This window comes from Gambusia affinis, linkage group LG08 (assembly GCF_019740435.1).
Source record: "Gambusia affinis linkage group LG08, SWU_Gaff_1.0, whole genome shotgun sequence".
NCBI classification, from domain to species: Eukaryota; Metazoa; Chordata; class Actinopteri; order Cyprinodontiformes; family Poeciliidae; genus Gambusia; species Gambusia affinis.
In genome coordinates this window covers 30,338,251-30,351,859 of record NC_057875.1, presented here as the reverse complement: position 1 = coordinate 30,351,859, position 13,609 = coordinate 30,338,251, and the positions used below count along the sequence as shown (strand labels likewise).

Here is a 13,609-nt window from a genome sequence, read left to right as displayed (position 1 = left end):
AATGGGCCAAAATACCAGCAACAGTGTGTGAAAACCTTGTGAAGACTTACAGAAAACGTTTGTTATATAGCCTTTGTTGGCAATGACAGAGATCAAAGTATTGAGATGAACTTTTGTTATTGACCAAATACTTCTTTTCCACCATATTTTGCAAATAAATTCTTTAAAAATCAGGCAATGTGATTTTCTGGATTTTTTTTCTCCTTTTGTCTCTCATAGTTGAGGTATATCTATGATGAAAATTACAGGCCTCTCTCATCTTTTTAAGTGGGAGAACTTGCACAATTGGTGGCTGACTAAATACTTTTTTGTCCCACTGTATTTGCATTCAGGATCCATGGAGAAGGGATCCTCCTCCAGTGTTCAGTAAGAGAAATTGTGCCTATTTAAAACTTCTGAAAAAATTCACATAAAGATTCACTCTCAGTAATAAGTTATCACTTGTGCTGCTGTATTCATATCAACCTGACTACAATGCACTTGCTTAACTTTGTAACAGAAAATCTTTATTCACAGATGTAGGTAGATCCATCTAAATGTCTTCATGTGTGGAGAGATTTTCTGTTTGAGTGAGCAATACTGACTTCAAAATGTTGTGCCAGAAGGTTATCAGACTGCAGATTAATGGTTCAAGGTGGACATCCACTTCCCTTTCACTTTTAAATCTCAATGTCTACTAAATTTATCCTAGACGTCTATGGACTACTTGTATATGTTTAGATTAATTTCCATGTAATAAATTCTCACCAGAATGATGTAGCTAACACTGAAAATACTTTCTCATTTCCTGTTCCTGTTTAATATAACAAATGAGGACTGTAATGAGGAGGGGCCAGTGCAACAATAGCAGGGCATGTGTGCCCTGAAAACACACAAAGGTTCACAGGAGCAGGGGACACTGACAGAAAAGTGGTTTAGCTGCTCATCAATGAATATTTTGCAGCCTTGAAACACCAGGACAATGATGCTATCTCGTTAAAGGATATAGAAAAGATCCTCAACACAGCCAGAAGAGGGGAACAGGTATGTCATCTTTAAAATACAAGATAAAAAGCTATTATAATAAATCAAATTGCTTCTGATATCCATAAGTGTGTTACACCTACGATATGTCTTTCCAGCTTTTAAAGTGGCAGTATAATGTAAAATCAACTTTTTCAAGCTTTACATCATGTTAGAATAATCAACCTGAAGTGTAACTTTTCATGCATGCTTTAGGAATTCTTGACTCTCACACCATGTGTCCCAACTTGGTGTGAACTTGAACACACCAAGTTCAAGTGTTTATGAACTTGGGGAACAAGTTCAAATGTGTTTGGTCACTTAGGGACTATCAACAAATTTCAGTCAGTCAAAACAGAAAAAACATTAATTTGTTTTTCAGAATTATGTACAGTCTTGGGACAAAATGGTGAACTGAAAACAATTTTTGAATCTTTCCCTGTACTCTAATTATTCTTTTCTCGAATCCTTCTGTTCCAGTCAGCCTTTCATTTAGTGGATTTCACCTCACATTAGTTCACAGGATCAAATGTTCAAGCGTCATTAGGGAGTCCATCGCATCTTCCACAGGAACGAATATTTGTTTTGTCTCCCAGAGTTTAAAGAGAAAAATACATCACGTGTTTCTGCAGCCCTGGTTCTTCTTTTGGGACTTCTTGCAGTTTATTCTTGATGCGTCTGTGGCATGTTGGTGCAGGTTCTGTCAGGATCTGTTCCTTTTCTGTTTATTTTGAGTTTTCGTGTCTCTGTGTTGTCCTGTCACCCCTTGATTGTTCCCAGGTGTTTCTTGTCTTCTTGACTACCCTCTGTGTATTTAACCCCACCTGTGTTCTGTGTTCCTCGTTGGGTCAGTCTAGTTTTTCAGTTGTTACCTGTTGTGTTCATTGCTCTCCGCGTCACTGTGTTCTGGACATTGGATTTGCATCCTATTAAATCATACAGTGGGGCAAAAAAGTCTTTAGTCAGCCACCAATTGTGCAAGTTCTCCCACTTAAAAAGATGAGAGAGGCCTGTCAACTCCCTCCACAGATTTTCTATGGGGTTGAGATCTGGAGACTGGCTAGGCCACTCCAGGACCTTGAAATGCTTCTTACAAAGCCACTCCTTCGTTACCCGGGCGGTGTGTTTGGGATTATTGTCATGCTGAAAGACCCAGCCACGTTTCATCTTCAATGCCCTTGCTGATGGACGGAGGTTTCACTCAAAATTTGACGATACATGGCCCCATTCATTCTTTCCTTCACACGGATCAGTCGTCCTGGTCCCTTAGCAGAAAAACAGCCCCCGAGCATGATGTTTCCACCCCGTGCTTCACAGTAGGTATGGTGTTCTTTGGATGCAACTCAGCATTCTCTCTCCTCCAAACACGACGAGTAGAGTTTTTACCAAAAAGTTCTATTTTGGTTTCATCTGACCATATGATATTCTCCCAGTCATCTTCTGGATCATCCAAATGCTCTCTAGCAAACTTGAGACGGGCCTTGACATGTACTGGCTTAAGCAGGGGAACACGTCTGGCACTGCAGGATTTGAGTCCCTGGCGGCGTAGTGTGTTACTGATGGTAGCCTTTGTTACTTTGGTCCCAGCTCTCTGCAGGTCATTCACCAGGTTCCCCCGTGTGGTTCTGGGATTTTTGCTCACCGTTCTTGTGATCATTTTGACCCCATGGGGTGAGATCTTGCGTGGATCCCCCGATCGAGGGAGATTATCAGTGGTCTTGTATGTGTTCCATTTTCTAATAATTGATCCCACAGTTGATTTCTTCACACCAAGCTGTTTACCTATTGCAGATTCAGACTTCCCAGCCTGGTGCAGATCTATAATTTTGTTTCGGTTGTCCTTTGACAGCTCTCTAGTTTTGGCCATGTTGGAGTTTAGAGTGTGACTGTTTGAGGTTGTGGACAGGTGTCTTTTATACTGATAACGGGTTCAAACAGGTGCTATTAATACAGGTAACAAGTGGAGGACAGAGGAGCCTCTTACAGAAGAAGTTACAGGTCTATGAGAGCCAGAAATCTTGCTTGTTTGTATGTTTGTAGCTGACCAAATACTTCTTTTCCACCATATTTTGCAAATAAATTCTTTAAAAATCAGACAATGTGATTTTCTGGATTTTTTTTCTCCTTTTGTCTCTCATAGTTGAGGTATATCTATGATGAAAATTACAGGCCTCTCTCATCTTTTTAATTGGGAGAACTTGCACAATTGGTGGCTGACTAAATACTTTTTTGCCCCACTGTATTTTCATCTCTACCTGGGTCTGCTGCCTCACCACCAAATCATGACAGGTTCATGGTGAGTGGTGATAGATGGCACCAGTGTAGCCTTTAAAGCTAGGTGTGCATGCTCCTCACTTATACACATACCATTTCAATTGAGCTTTGTGGCGATGACATTTTGTGGAATATCTCATTCATAGTCAGGAACGTGCAGAGCGGGGAGGAGAGGGCTTGAGTTCCTGCCTCTTTTATTCTTGATGCCTATAGTGCCCGTTTTGAGATTTGTTTTACCACCTGCTGACTGTTCGCTCTGCTTCTCCTTATCGTTTCTACCAGGCGGTTTAAAGCCGCTGCTGACGGGATCTGGGCTGGAGGTTCGCGGCTGTAAATAGAAGTTACTGCAGAACCTCAAGTGTTAAAGGAAGATTCGGCCCAATTAGAGAATTTAGACTTCACAAAATAAACATCAGAGAAAATATTGTAGTAATTAGAACAGCAGAAAAAAGCCAAACATGCCACAATGAAATGAATCAAAATGTGTCCAAAGCATCGGAGGACTGACAGGGGCCACCGGGGGATTCCAGGTCGATTCCAGGTCGATTCCAGGTAGATTCCAGGTAGATTCCAGAGATGTGCATCGCAGCAGCTGCTCATGCAGAGCCGGTCCAAGGTAATATGGGGCCTTAGACAAAACCCCCCCAGTCCTCTGAAATCCGTCCTACTAAGAACCTCAGCATCACTAACATGTTTAAATATCGATAAGGTGAATCTGTGAGAGGGAGACCAGGTTTATTGGCCGAGTTTAAAATCAATCACTGATTATTGGTTATTTGCTGTGATGTATTTGTGAACAAACCTAATTCAAAGACAAAGATTACATCATAATGTAGCCATGGTAACAACAATCAAACTATCAAGATGATTCTTTAAACTTTTACAAAGTAAACGTCCTAGTTAAATCCTAAATGTACTATTTATTTTTCTCAGCTGAATGCATTAAATAAAATGTAATAACTTTGTCATTCTCTATAAATGATGCTACAGGTTTAGATCCATGGCCTGTCTTACAATTTCTAGGGGCCCCTGAATGTCTGGAGGCCCCTGAATGGCCCCTACTAGCAGCTACTGAGTTTTCTTTGCGTTGATATTCCTGTCTTATAATTTTAAGTGTCAGAGTTGCTAACATCAAATTATCATATAGAGTTAACCCCTTTGAGCTTTTTGAACTATAAATCAGTCTGCAGCCAGGTTGTTCTAGAGGTTAAATAGATATTATTAGGTATTATTAGGGCTTAATTAGTAAAATGGCAGCAAATTAGCTCCAGGATTGTTGTGGGACTTGGCTGTGAATCTTCCCCCTGCTGCCTCCAGGTGTGCAGACCTGACCTGCAGGTTCAGTGTGCACATCCTGAAGGAGCCGTTGTTTTGTCCTAGTCCTGCTGCTTCATGCTGTTTTCAGTTTGGTTGTCATCTACAGAACCCTCTAGGGGACATGAGCAATTTTTTTTCTTTTCAGTTACCTTGCAATATTTTTGTGTTTCCTCACAAAACATTTAGCATTTTGCAATTGGCAAATATTTCTGATTGCAACATGCAAGTCTATTTTGTCACAATGTCACGAATGTAAATTTCAAATATATACACAAAGAGCCTCAGTGAAAATGTCTTTATACATTCTGATCTCTTTGGGGCAAAACAAACTGATTGAAAATCCATTTATTCACTGCATCTTTATGTCTGTTTGTGTAAGGTTGACACAAAAAGACAAAATCAAGTCAGTCAGTTATTTCCCTGTGAAAATAACTCTGAAAAAGTCCAAATAGTTTGGATGTAGTTTTTCTTTCTTTTCTTCTTACAAACTATACTGTTTATATCTTAGAAGCGGTGAAATTTTTTTTTGCATTTTGCACAAATGCAAAACATTTGCTTCTGTTGCATCTTAATGAAAAAGATATGAAACTTCAGATATCTCACAAAACAGATATTAACGTACATGAAAAAACCCTACGAAAACATTGTTATAGCAGAAAGTAATCCTTTCTTATGGTAGTAGCCATAAGAAAGGCTTTCAGTATTCAATTATGCCGCATGAACCGATCCATACATTATTGTGAGAGAACGAAAAAGCTATTGTAAGGAAATGCAAAAGTCTCCAGGTGATTGCAGGGAGGGCTTCATGTATGTGATGTCAATAAACATTTTTTCATTGATTACAATGATGGATTCAAAATGTTTAATTAAAATATGAATACAATTATCAATACATTTTTTTATATTTCATTTCACTCTCTTTAGCAATCTTATTTCCTGTTAAAAAATCCCATCTTTACTCAGAATGATTTTAAATTTAAATCTGCCAAGAATATGAAGAATTTTGTGATTATGTTATAGAATGTCTCAACATTGACTTTATTCAGCTAATAGTTGTCTTGACAACAGATCCTCCCTCCTGAGTTGTGGATCTCTGCAGCTCCTCCAGAGTCTCCATGCTCTCCTGTCAGTCCAGGTGGATATCCATGTCCTGGTCCATCCTGTCTCCATGTCCAGATCAGAACTCTTGGATGTTGTAGCAGAACCTAACCCACAGGTTCTGCTACTGTTAATGAGGCAGTAGCTGATGGCTTGTTGCCCTGGCATGTGATCATTGTCATCAGTATTCATGGTTTGATGAATGGACCATCTCAGCCTTTGACTGTTTGGCTTCTTAGGTATTTGACATGGTCAAAGAGCTTCGTTGTTAAACTCAAGTTAAGTGTTATTTGAACCTATTAACTGAGAAAGGTTATGGAATCTTGAGATTAGCATTATGAGGCAGTAGCTTATCACTTGAAGGGAAATATCGCTACGTCAAAAAAGGTTTTCTCAGAATGACAATTTACATCAGAACCATCTGGTTCCAATCAGCCAACCTTGACTGCTTCAAACTGTTCAGTTGTGTTTATGTAAGACAAATCATCGAAACGAGCCTTTCATGCTGGTACGAACTGAGACTTTGTGTTTGGGGGGTCTGTCTTGTGGTCTGGAGTCATAATTTTTCCAAAGGCTCCTTTTTTTCCCCCGTGGTTTTGTGGAACGCCAGAGTGGCTTCACCACATTCTGCTTGTTTTGGTTGAGCTTCAGCGTGAAAACCGGTGAGAAACTCGCAGTCTGTGGAGCCTGCTGTCAGAACCCAAGACAAACTCAAGAAAAGGTCATAGCAAAAAGAGATTTCAAGGAAACATCTAATCGATTTATTGCAAAGTGAATGTTCTCCTTCAGCCATCTTCTTTCCTAGCTTATGTACTGATCCAGATTCTTACTGTGATCCCTGAGAGCTTTTCCTTTTAAAATGATTAGATGACCTCAGCTTTGTGCTAATACTTACATTGAGAACCCTCAGCTCACAGGCAGTTTCTTCCTCCTCTGCTCTGGTAACTGTGCTGGAAACGCTGGGAGATTTTCCATTTCATTCTTGGAGGAAACCTCTTTGGCTGTGTTTCTTAAGAGCCAAGTTGCTATGTTTCTTCTCCAACTTTGGAAAAGATGAAATGTGAATTACTTGCATATGGGGAGCACCAGGAGAAATTAGATGAGGTTTGTGGTGGGGCTCCTTCATAAGACCAGAGCAAAGCAGGAATGACAGACAAGATATGGAGTCAGAATTACAAACAGACTAAACCAACGCTTGTTAAGAAATTGATTCCATTCAAGGGACTATGCAAAAAATATTTTGTAGCAGTTGTTATTCTATGCAAAAAATTTTTATGCATGACTGTATTAACAGCTTTGAGGGTTTTTTGAGTTAGATGATTAAGTTTTAATATTCTCCATTTTCATAATTTTATAATTTTCTTAGATTCCTAATGGGGCTTATCGTCTATAAACCATAATCACAGTTACTATGTGTGTAATGACTGAAAATAAATTTCACTTTCTGAAATGAATGACAAGCAATATTAAGCTTTTATTCTTTAAAGACAGGGTTAGGGTTAGGGTAACCCTAACCCTAATTAAAAACAAAACAATAAACATTATAAAGGCTCTCGTTCCTATTTTACACATCAGATAAACGTTGTATAAATCTAAAAATGGTTTTGTGTTGAATTAGCCACTTGACATGGGACCATCCATCCATGTCACTGGCTGGTAAACAGGAGCTGATTTGTTTTAGTTATGATCTTTATCTCATGACGTGTGTGAGAGTTGAAAGCAGCTCATCATGCATCAGTTTCTTTGTCCAGCTCCTGTTCAATCCAAGCATCACTTGTGAACAAGAAACCAAGATACTTTTAACTGACTCAATAAACCCAGTGAATTATTAATAATGGTTTTATAAGTTTTTAGACTTGTGTAAAGATGTAGATTAGTGAATGGCAAATTCTTCTAGAATAAACATGAATGTACACTTTACAATAAGAATGTGCAAGTTAACAACAAAACATTTGTAACATAGTAGTGTAGACATAACTTGGGGATAAGGTCAGAAGACTTAAAAAAAACCCTGGATCTGGTGAAACAAAGTGTTCTGTAAACTGAACAGTGAATTGTCCTGTGAGGAGTTTGCTACTTCATGAAAACACAAAACAAACAACAACAAAAACAGTCAAAACAAAAGTTACAGACTTCACAGATCCAAATATAGATTATGCATAGGAAAGAGGCTTTTAAGTATGACTTGACTTGCAGTGGTAAGTTTCATAAGTTGATTATTGATTCTGTTGCATGACTTTGTGCTTTTGTGTTTTTATGATTTGTTGCTGAAATGTGCTATACAAATAAAATTTGATTTGATTTTAAAATTTCTGTAAGAAGTCCATAGCAGACTTCATATTTCTTTGTTAATCAAGTTAAAATAAATAAATTTATTATTATTTTTAACAAATCTCTACTGAGTGTCCATGCTATATCTGTGAACTTTTGGAGTTCCATCTATTTTTATGACACTTTGATTTCATTTAATGTGCCTTTGTGTTTTCATTGCTTTTACTAATTTTTTTAAACTATTTTTACTATGAAGCACTTTGTGACTGCCTCAAGAGAAAGATGCTAGATAAATAAAATGTACTCACTATTTTTTCCCAAAGCAGTCTTACTCTTTCAGAGAACAAAGTAGGTTTGTGCTTTGCTGTGGAATCTGGAGCTCTCACTTCAGTGGCCATTGCTCATGATGTTCAAAGGCCTAACTGATTATCCTTGTTCATTGATGCTCAAATGATCTCTTTCTGAACATCTAATTTCTTTCTTCTCCCTATCTCACTAATTGCTTCATGAAGAATCCTCTGCCATGGTGCAAATAGGACTCCACCTCCTGCCACTGGTCCTTTGGCTTGGCACAGAGGAAAAGCTCCAAGTTCAAGGCCACAGAACAAAACCAGCTCAAACACCTTTGATCCCTCATCTGCCTTTTGTTATAATCTGGAACGCCCCTACCGAGTCATGTCGCCTTCGATTTAAGGTGGATCTAGACCTCAGCATTTTTGACATTGTAGCAAACCTTAATGAGACATTAAGTGGGCCGAATGTCACAATATTTTACCATGGTCATCTGGGATACTACCCATACTATTCCAACTCAGGTGTTCCTATCAATGGTGGCCTGCCACAGAACCAGAGCATTTCCAAACATCTGAACAAGGCCCGAGTAGATATTGACAAGCTAATACCACACAAGGATTTTCGAGGGCTCGGTGTCATTGACTGGGAGAACTGGAGGCCTCAGTGGGTACGAAATTGGGGTTCCAAAGACATCTACCGTAAAAAGTCCAAGGAACAGATCCACAAGCTCCACCCACACTGGCCAGAAAGCAAAGTGGAAAAAGAAGCAAAGGATCGTTTTGAAAAGTCAGGGCAAGCTTTCATGAATCTCACTTTGGCACTGGCTGAAGTTCGGAGACCAGACGGTCTGTGGGGGTTCTATCTTTTTCCAGACTGTTACAACTATGGCTACAAACAACACCCACAATGCTATACCGGTGAATGTCCCAATGTTGAACATGTACGCAACGACCATTTAATGTGGCTCTGGAAAAAAAGCACAGCCCTCTACCCATCCATCTACCTGGACTTTGAGCTGAAATCTTCCTCAAACACCATCAAGTTTGTTCACTATCGAGTGAAAGAAGCCATGAGGATTGCAACCATTGCACGTTCAGACTACACACTGCCTGTCTTTGTCTATTCCAGACCTTTTTATGCCTACACCTTTGTTGTGCTTTCAAAGGTATGTTTTCAGTATTTCAATATAAAATTGAATGAATTATACTGTATCACAATTTTAAAGTTTCTTTGTGCAATTTCAACAGATAAACTCAAACTACAAGCTGTTACAATAGGGGTTCAAGCCCACTTCAGCAAATTTGGACTTGCATTCATCTCCTGTGCCCTGCTGACTTGCCAAATGTTATTTGAATCAACAGTTGAAGGAAAATGGTGTTTCTAGGCTTTGAAAATTTTGTGAAAACACATTTTGAGTCATTTATTTAAGTGTTATGGACAATTACTTTCTTCTGTTATGTAGAGTGACAAAATGTCCTCTTTTCCCCTGACATGTCCACTTTTGACGTTCTGTCCAGGATACGGGAGGTTTCTTTGATGAAGATTTTCAGGTATTCAGGTGTTTTCCAGCAGACCGCTGGACTTATATTGACTGGTGAGATGCATGGAGTATAAGAGCCCCTCTTTTATTTGATGTCCTCCCGGAGCTACCCAGCAAATCCTGATGAAGTGCGATGACGGGGTGGTTGGGGTGCCGAACAGAGTCGCATGCATGTAGACAGAACAAATTGGGCAACGTTCCAGTGTAGCTTTATGAATGAGTGATAGTTTATCTATTAAATTGACTGAGAAGAACAAAGACATAAACTAAACGCTGCATTTAAAAGTGACCACACTACATACATTGCTTCTCTGCTTCAACAACCCATAATCTTGTACTGCATCACTAAAATTGACACAAGACTGAACAAATACTACATGACCAACTCCTTCCTGTGTCCCTCCAAAACACAAAAGACAACAAGATGAAAATAAACAAAGGTTTTTCAAATCGGCCTAGTTTTACTTATTGGACGAATACCAGCAGTGACATGTAGCAAGCTTCACAGCTGGTGAAGCACTGACTTAATCATAATCAGATTTACAAATGTAGACCAACTGCATGTTATTGTTTACATAAGGAAATTCCACTCATGCGGACAAAGCTGAAGGGCAAAAAGACTATTGTTTTACATGTCATCAGTAACCGCGCTGCCGCTGTGGAATAACTCCGTTAACTCAATCAAACTTGGACATGTAGATATTATTAATTTTGTGCTCCACAGCAAAGGGAAAAACCGTTAAAGTGCAACTAAAAACCACTTCTTACTCGCGTTCTGTATCGCTACACACATACTTGTTGCCATAACAACAACACCACATTATGCTTCAGGATTTGACATTCAAATATTTCCCACATAAAGAACAGAACATTCCATCTGTTTCAGTAATATATATGTTTAGGCTTAAGGTTTATTTTGTGATTATTATTAAGTGATTGCTGTGGTAGGCTATAGCTACCGCTGCTATTAGCTAACAGCTGTTTGCAGGTTTTTTTTTTTTCAGCATTCGTTCGTTACACATGCAAACTGTAGCCCACAAAATGCACATTTCATTAAAAAACTAAACAAAAATGCTATTGCCATCTTACCAGTACTCTTTAATAAAGCTAATTTTTTTTAGACTTGCTTTGGCTAGCTCCTATGCTGTGAGAGGACATAGTGACCACTTCTAACTCTGATATATTATCTTATTACATCCAATGATGCATTGTCTGTTATTTTTCTGCCATTCATTTTTTGTCATCTGTTTTTTCTCTTTGTGAAAGCTACGTCTTATGCTTAGCTGTGACTGTGTGTCTGGGGGTGTTGGCTGAGCTATTGTTGCCTTTAACTTCATGTCCTTTCTACAGATGGTACACCTATTGCTGTATTTCAGTTTACTGGGGACTTGGAAAGTTGTGGCAAATGGCTTCTCACATCGAGCCTGATTCTGCTGCAAGTTTCTTCTTGTTAAAGATACAACTAACTTAAAGCTCATCTGTTTAACTATGTTTCTATCCTAGATGAAACCACTATTGCTGCCATAAACTATTTTTTTTCTCTTATTTTTTCAACATAGAAAGTACTCTTGGACCAGTGAATCTGTGTTTTTGTGTCTGTTCTAACTTCCCAAGTCCCTAGTAAGTTGTGGCAGATGGCTTCTCATATTGAGCCTGATTTTGCTGCAGGTTTTTTCCCGTTAAAAAAGATGCAGTGTGTAACTTTTATAAAAAATATTACAGAATGCAGTATGTAAACAAAACACTTCTGATAGAAGTCACATACTGCCAAGTTAAAGGGAAATTTTTCTTTCTACTGTTACAGGATGCATGCTCAGTATGACGAGTTGCTGCAAAGTTCATCTCTTCATTTGCAGAAAACTCAGTTCAATCAACTTTACACTGTCCTTCCATGTTCATTCAGGAATAATTGCAGTAGAACTAGATATTAATGCAATTTGATGGAGTTTCTTAGATAAAGAACCTTTTTGTCCATGTAAATATGAACTAAACTCAACTGAAAGTTTTCATTTTGTTAAAGAGTGACTTAGTTCATACCATCGGGGAGAGTGCTGCTTTGGGAGCATCAGGTGTTGTCCTCTGGGGATCATCAGAGTATGCTCGGTCAAAGGTAAATGTTAAAAGCAAAGCAAAGAAAACTAAGCAATTTAAAGTCATCTTCTCTAATACTCTTTTTTTTTGAAGTTATCACTATCCATTCATTCTTTATCTTTTGCTGATTTTGCATGAAAGGAGATAAGTCCTTATTTAAGACCACTGACAATGTCTCATTCTATTCTTCTTCTAGAGGAACTGCCTTACTGTAAAGAAGTACATTGATGGACCGTTAGGACATTATGTCATAAATGTCACCGCAGCAGCTAAATTATGCAGCAAAGCACTTTGCAAGAAGAATGGAAGATGTGTCCGAAAGAGCCTGGACTCACGTTACTATCTCCACCTCAACCCACGCTACTTTCACATCCACCATAACTCGGCCCCTGGTGGCCCTCGTTTTGAGGTAAGGGGTCACCTCAACAGCCATGACATCCTGGACATGAGGCACAAGTTCACCTGCCAGTGCTACCAGGGCTGGACTGGTGTTTACTGTGAGATCCCACAGACTCAGCCACCACCTCTATCCCCTCCTGTCCTAATTACACACCTCTGGGGCAAAAGCCTGGTGGCACATATTATGCTCCTCCTTTCTGTCCACTTCCCCTGTCTGTGCATGATCATGTTCTTGGGGCTCTGTCTGGTCATAAAAGGTCTTATTCTGTAGATGTTACATGCCTGCAGGCTGTTTGTTTCTCTTTCCCCTCCCCCTTTGTCTCTTCACAGGTATTAGGGAAAGCTGGTGTCAATCTCCCTTGATTGATCCTCATCAACCATGGGCCAATCAGCATCCAGGGAGGCCTTATTTAAGCAGCCCAGCTGGGGAGAGCTGGGGTCCAACTGGCTTTGTTACCTGACGCATGTCTTGTTGCTCTTTGTGTGAAGGTTTGTGGTGGGAGTTAGAGGGTGAGGTAAGTTTGGGGTACCCTGTACATTTCATCACGTAGGTGTTTTTTTTCTGTTAGATACACTAGGTAAGTAGGTGGGTGCCGCCCATGTAAAGTTTTGGTGGAAACTTTTGTTAGATCAGATAGGCAGGGTTTTTGTTTTCTTTTGTTTCTTTAGCACAGACTGTAGTTAGGCCCTGTTTTGTTTTATTATTTTCTTTGATTTGGCACCACCTAACCGCCCCTTTCTCCCCCACAGTTTGTGTGAGCCTTCTGGGATTTTTGTTATCAATAAATCCCTCCTTTTTACAACATTCACCTGGACTCTGTCAAATTGTTGTGGCTGTCGTGTTACTCCCCTCCTCACAAAAGGGGGGGGGTGGGGGGGGGGCGTAACGGTAGACATCAAAGATATCATAACTCCATGGTATCTTCAGTGTTCAGTTAAACTAGTTAAACTTGAGAGCAGCCCTCAGCAACTCTGAATACATTAACAGTCCAATGACAATAATTCCAGATTTGATTTCTGAATTGCATGTCTGTTCATATCATTGTACTGCTGCTGATTACAAGGTTTCAATGCATTGATTGGTTTTTGAATATGGACAATTCCAACACTGTGTCCAATGACAAGCTTGTTAGCATCATTCCAGGGAATCTATAGGGATTTCTCTGTGTCTTTGCTCTTTTTACAATTACTCAACAAAAACAATATACATATTACTGACAGAAATTCAAACAATATTTATATAATGACAATAAAAAACAGCTTTCTGTCTGGACTGAAAGCAGTCCAAGCAGTTTTACATTAGCTTGCATTTAAATTACAGAT

General features: G+C 39.2%; 1 protein-coding gene across 1 annotated transcript; it reads left to right on the top strand.

Moving 5' to 3' along the window:
- Positions 1-955: 955 nt before the first annotated feature.
- Positions 956-12,564, top strand: hyal6 (hyaluronoglucosaminidase 6). Its single transcript, XM_044125763.1, has 4 exons — positions 956-1,023; positions 8,475-9,421; positions 11,817-11,906; positions 12,084-12,564. Exons 2-4 carry the CDS (start codon positions 8,486-8,488, stop codon positions 12,555-12,557), a joined length of 1,500 nt encoding a protein of 499 aa, XP_043981698.1. The 5' UTR covers positions 956-1,023; positions 8,475-8,485; the 3' UTR covers positions 12,558-12,564.
- Positions 12,565-13,609: the final 1,045 nt, after the last annotated feature.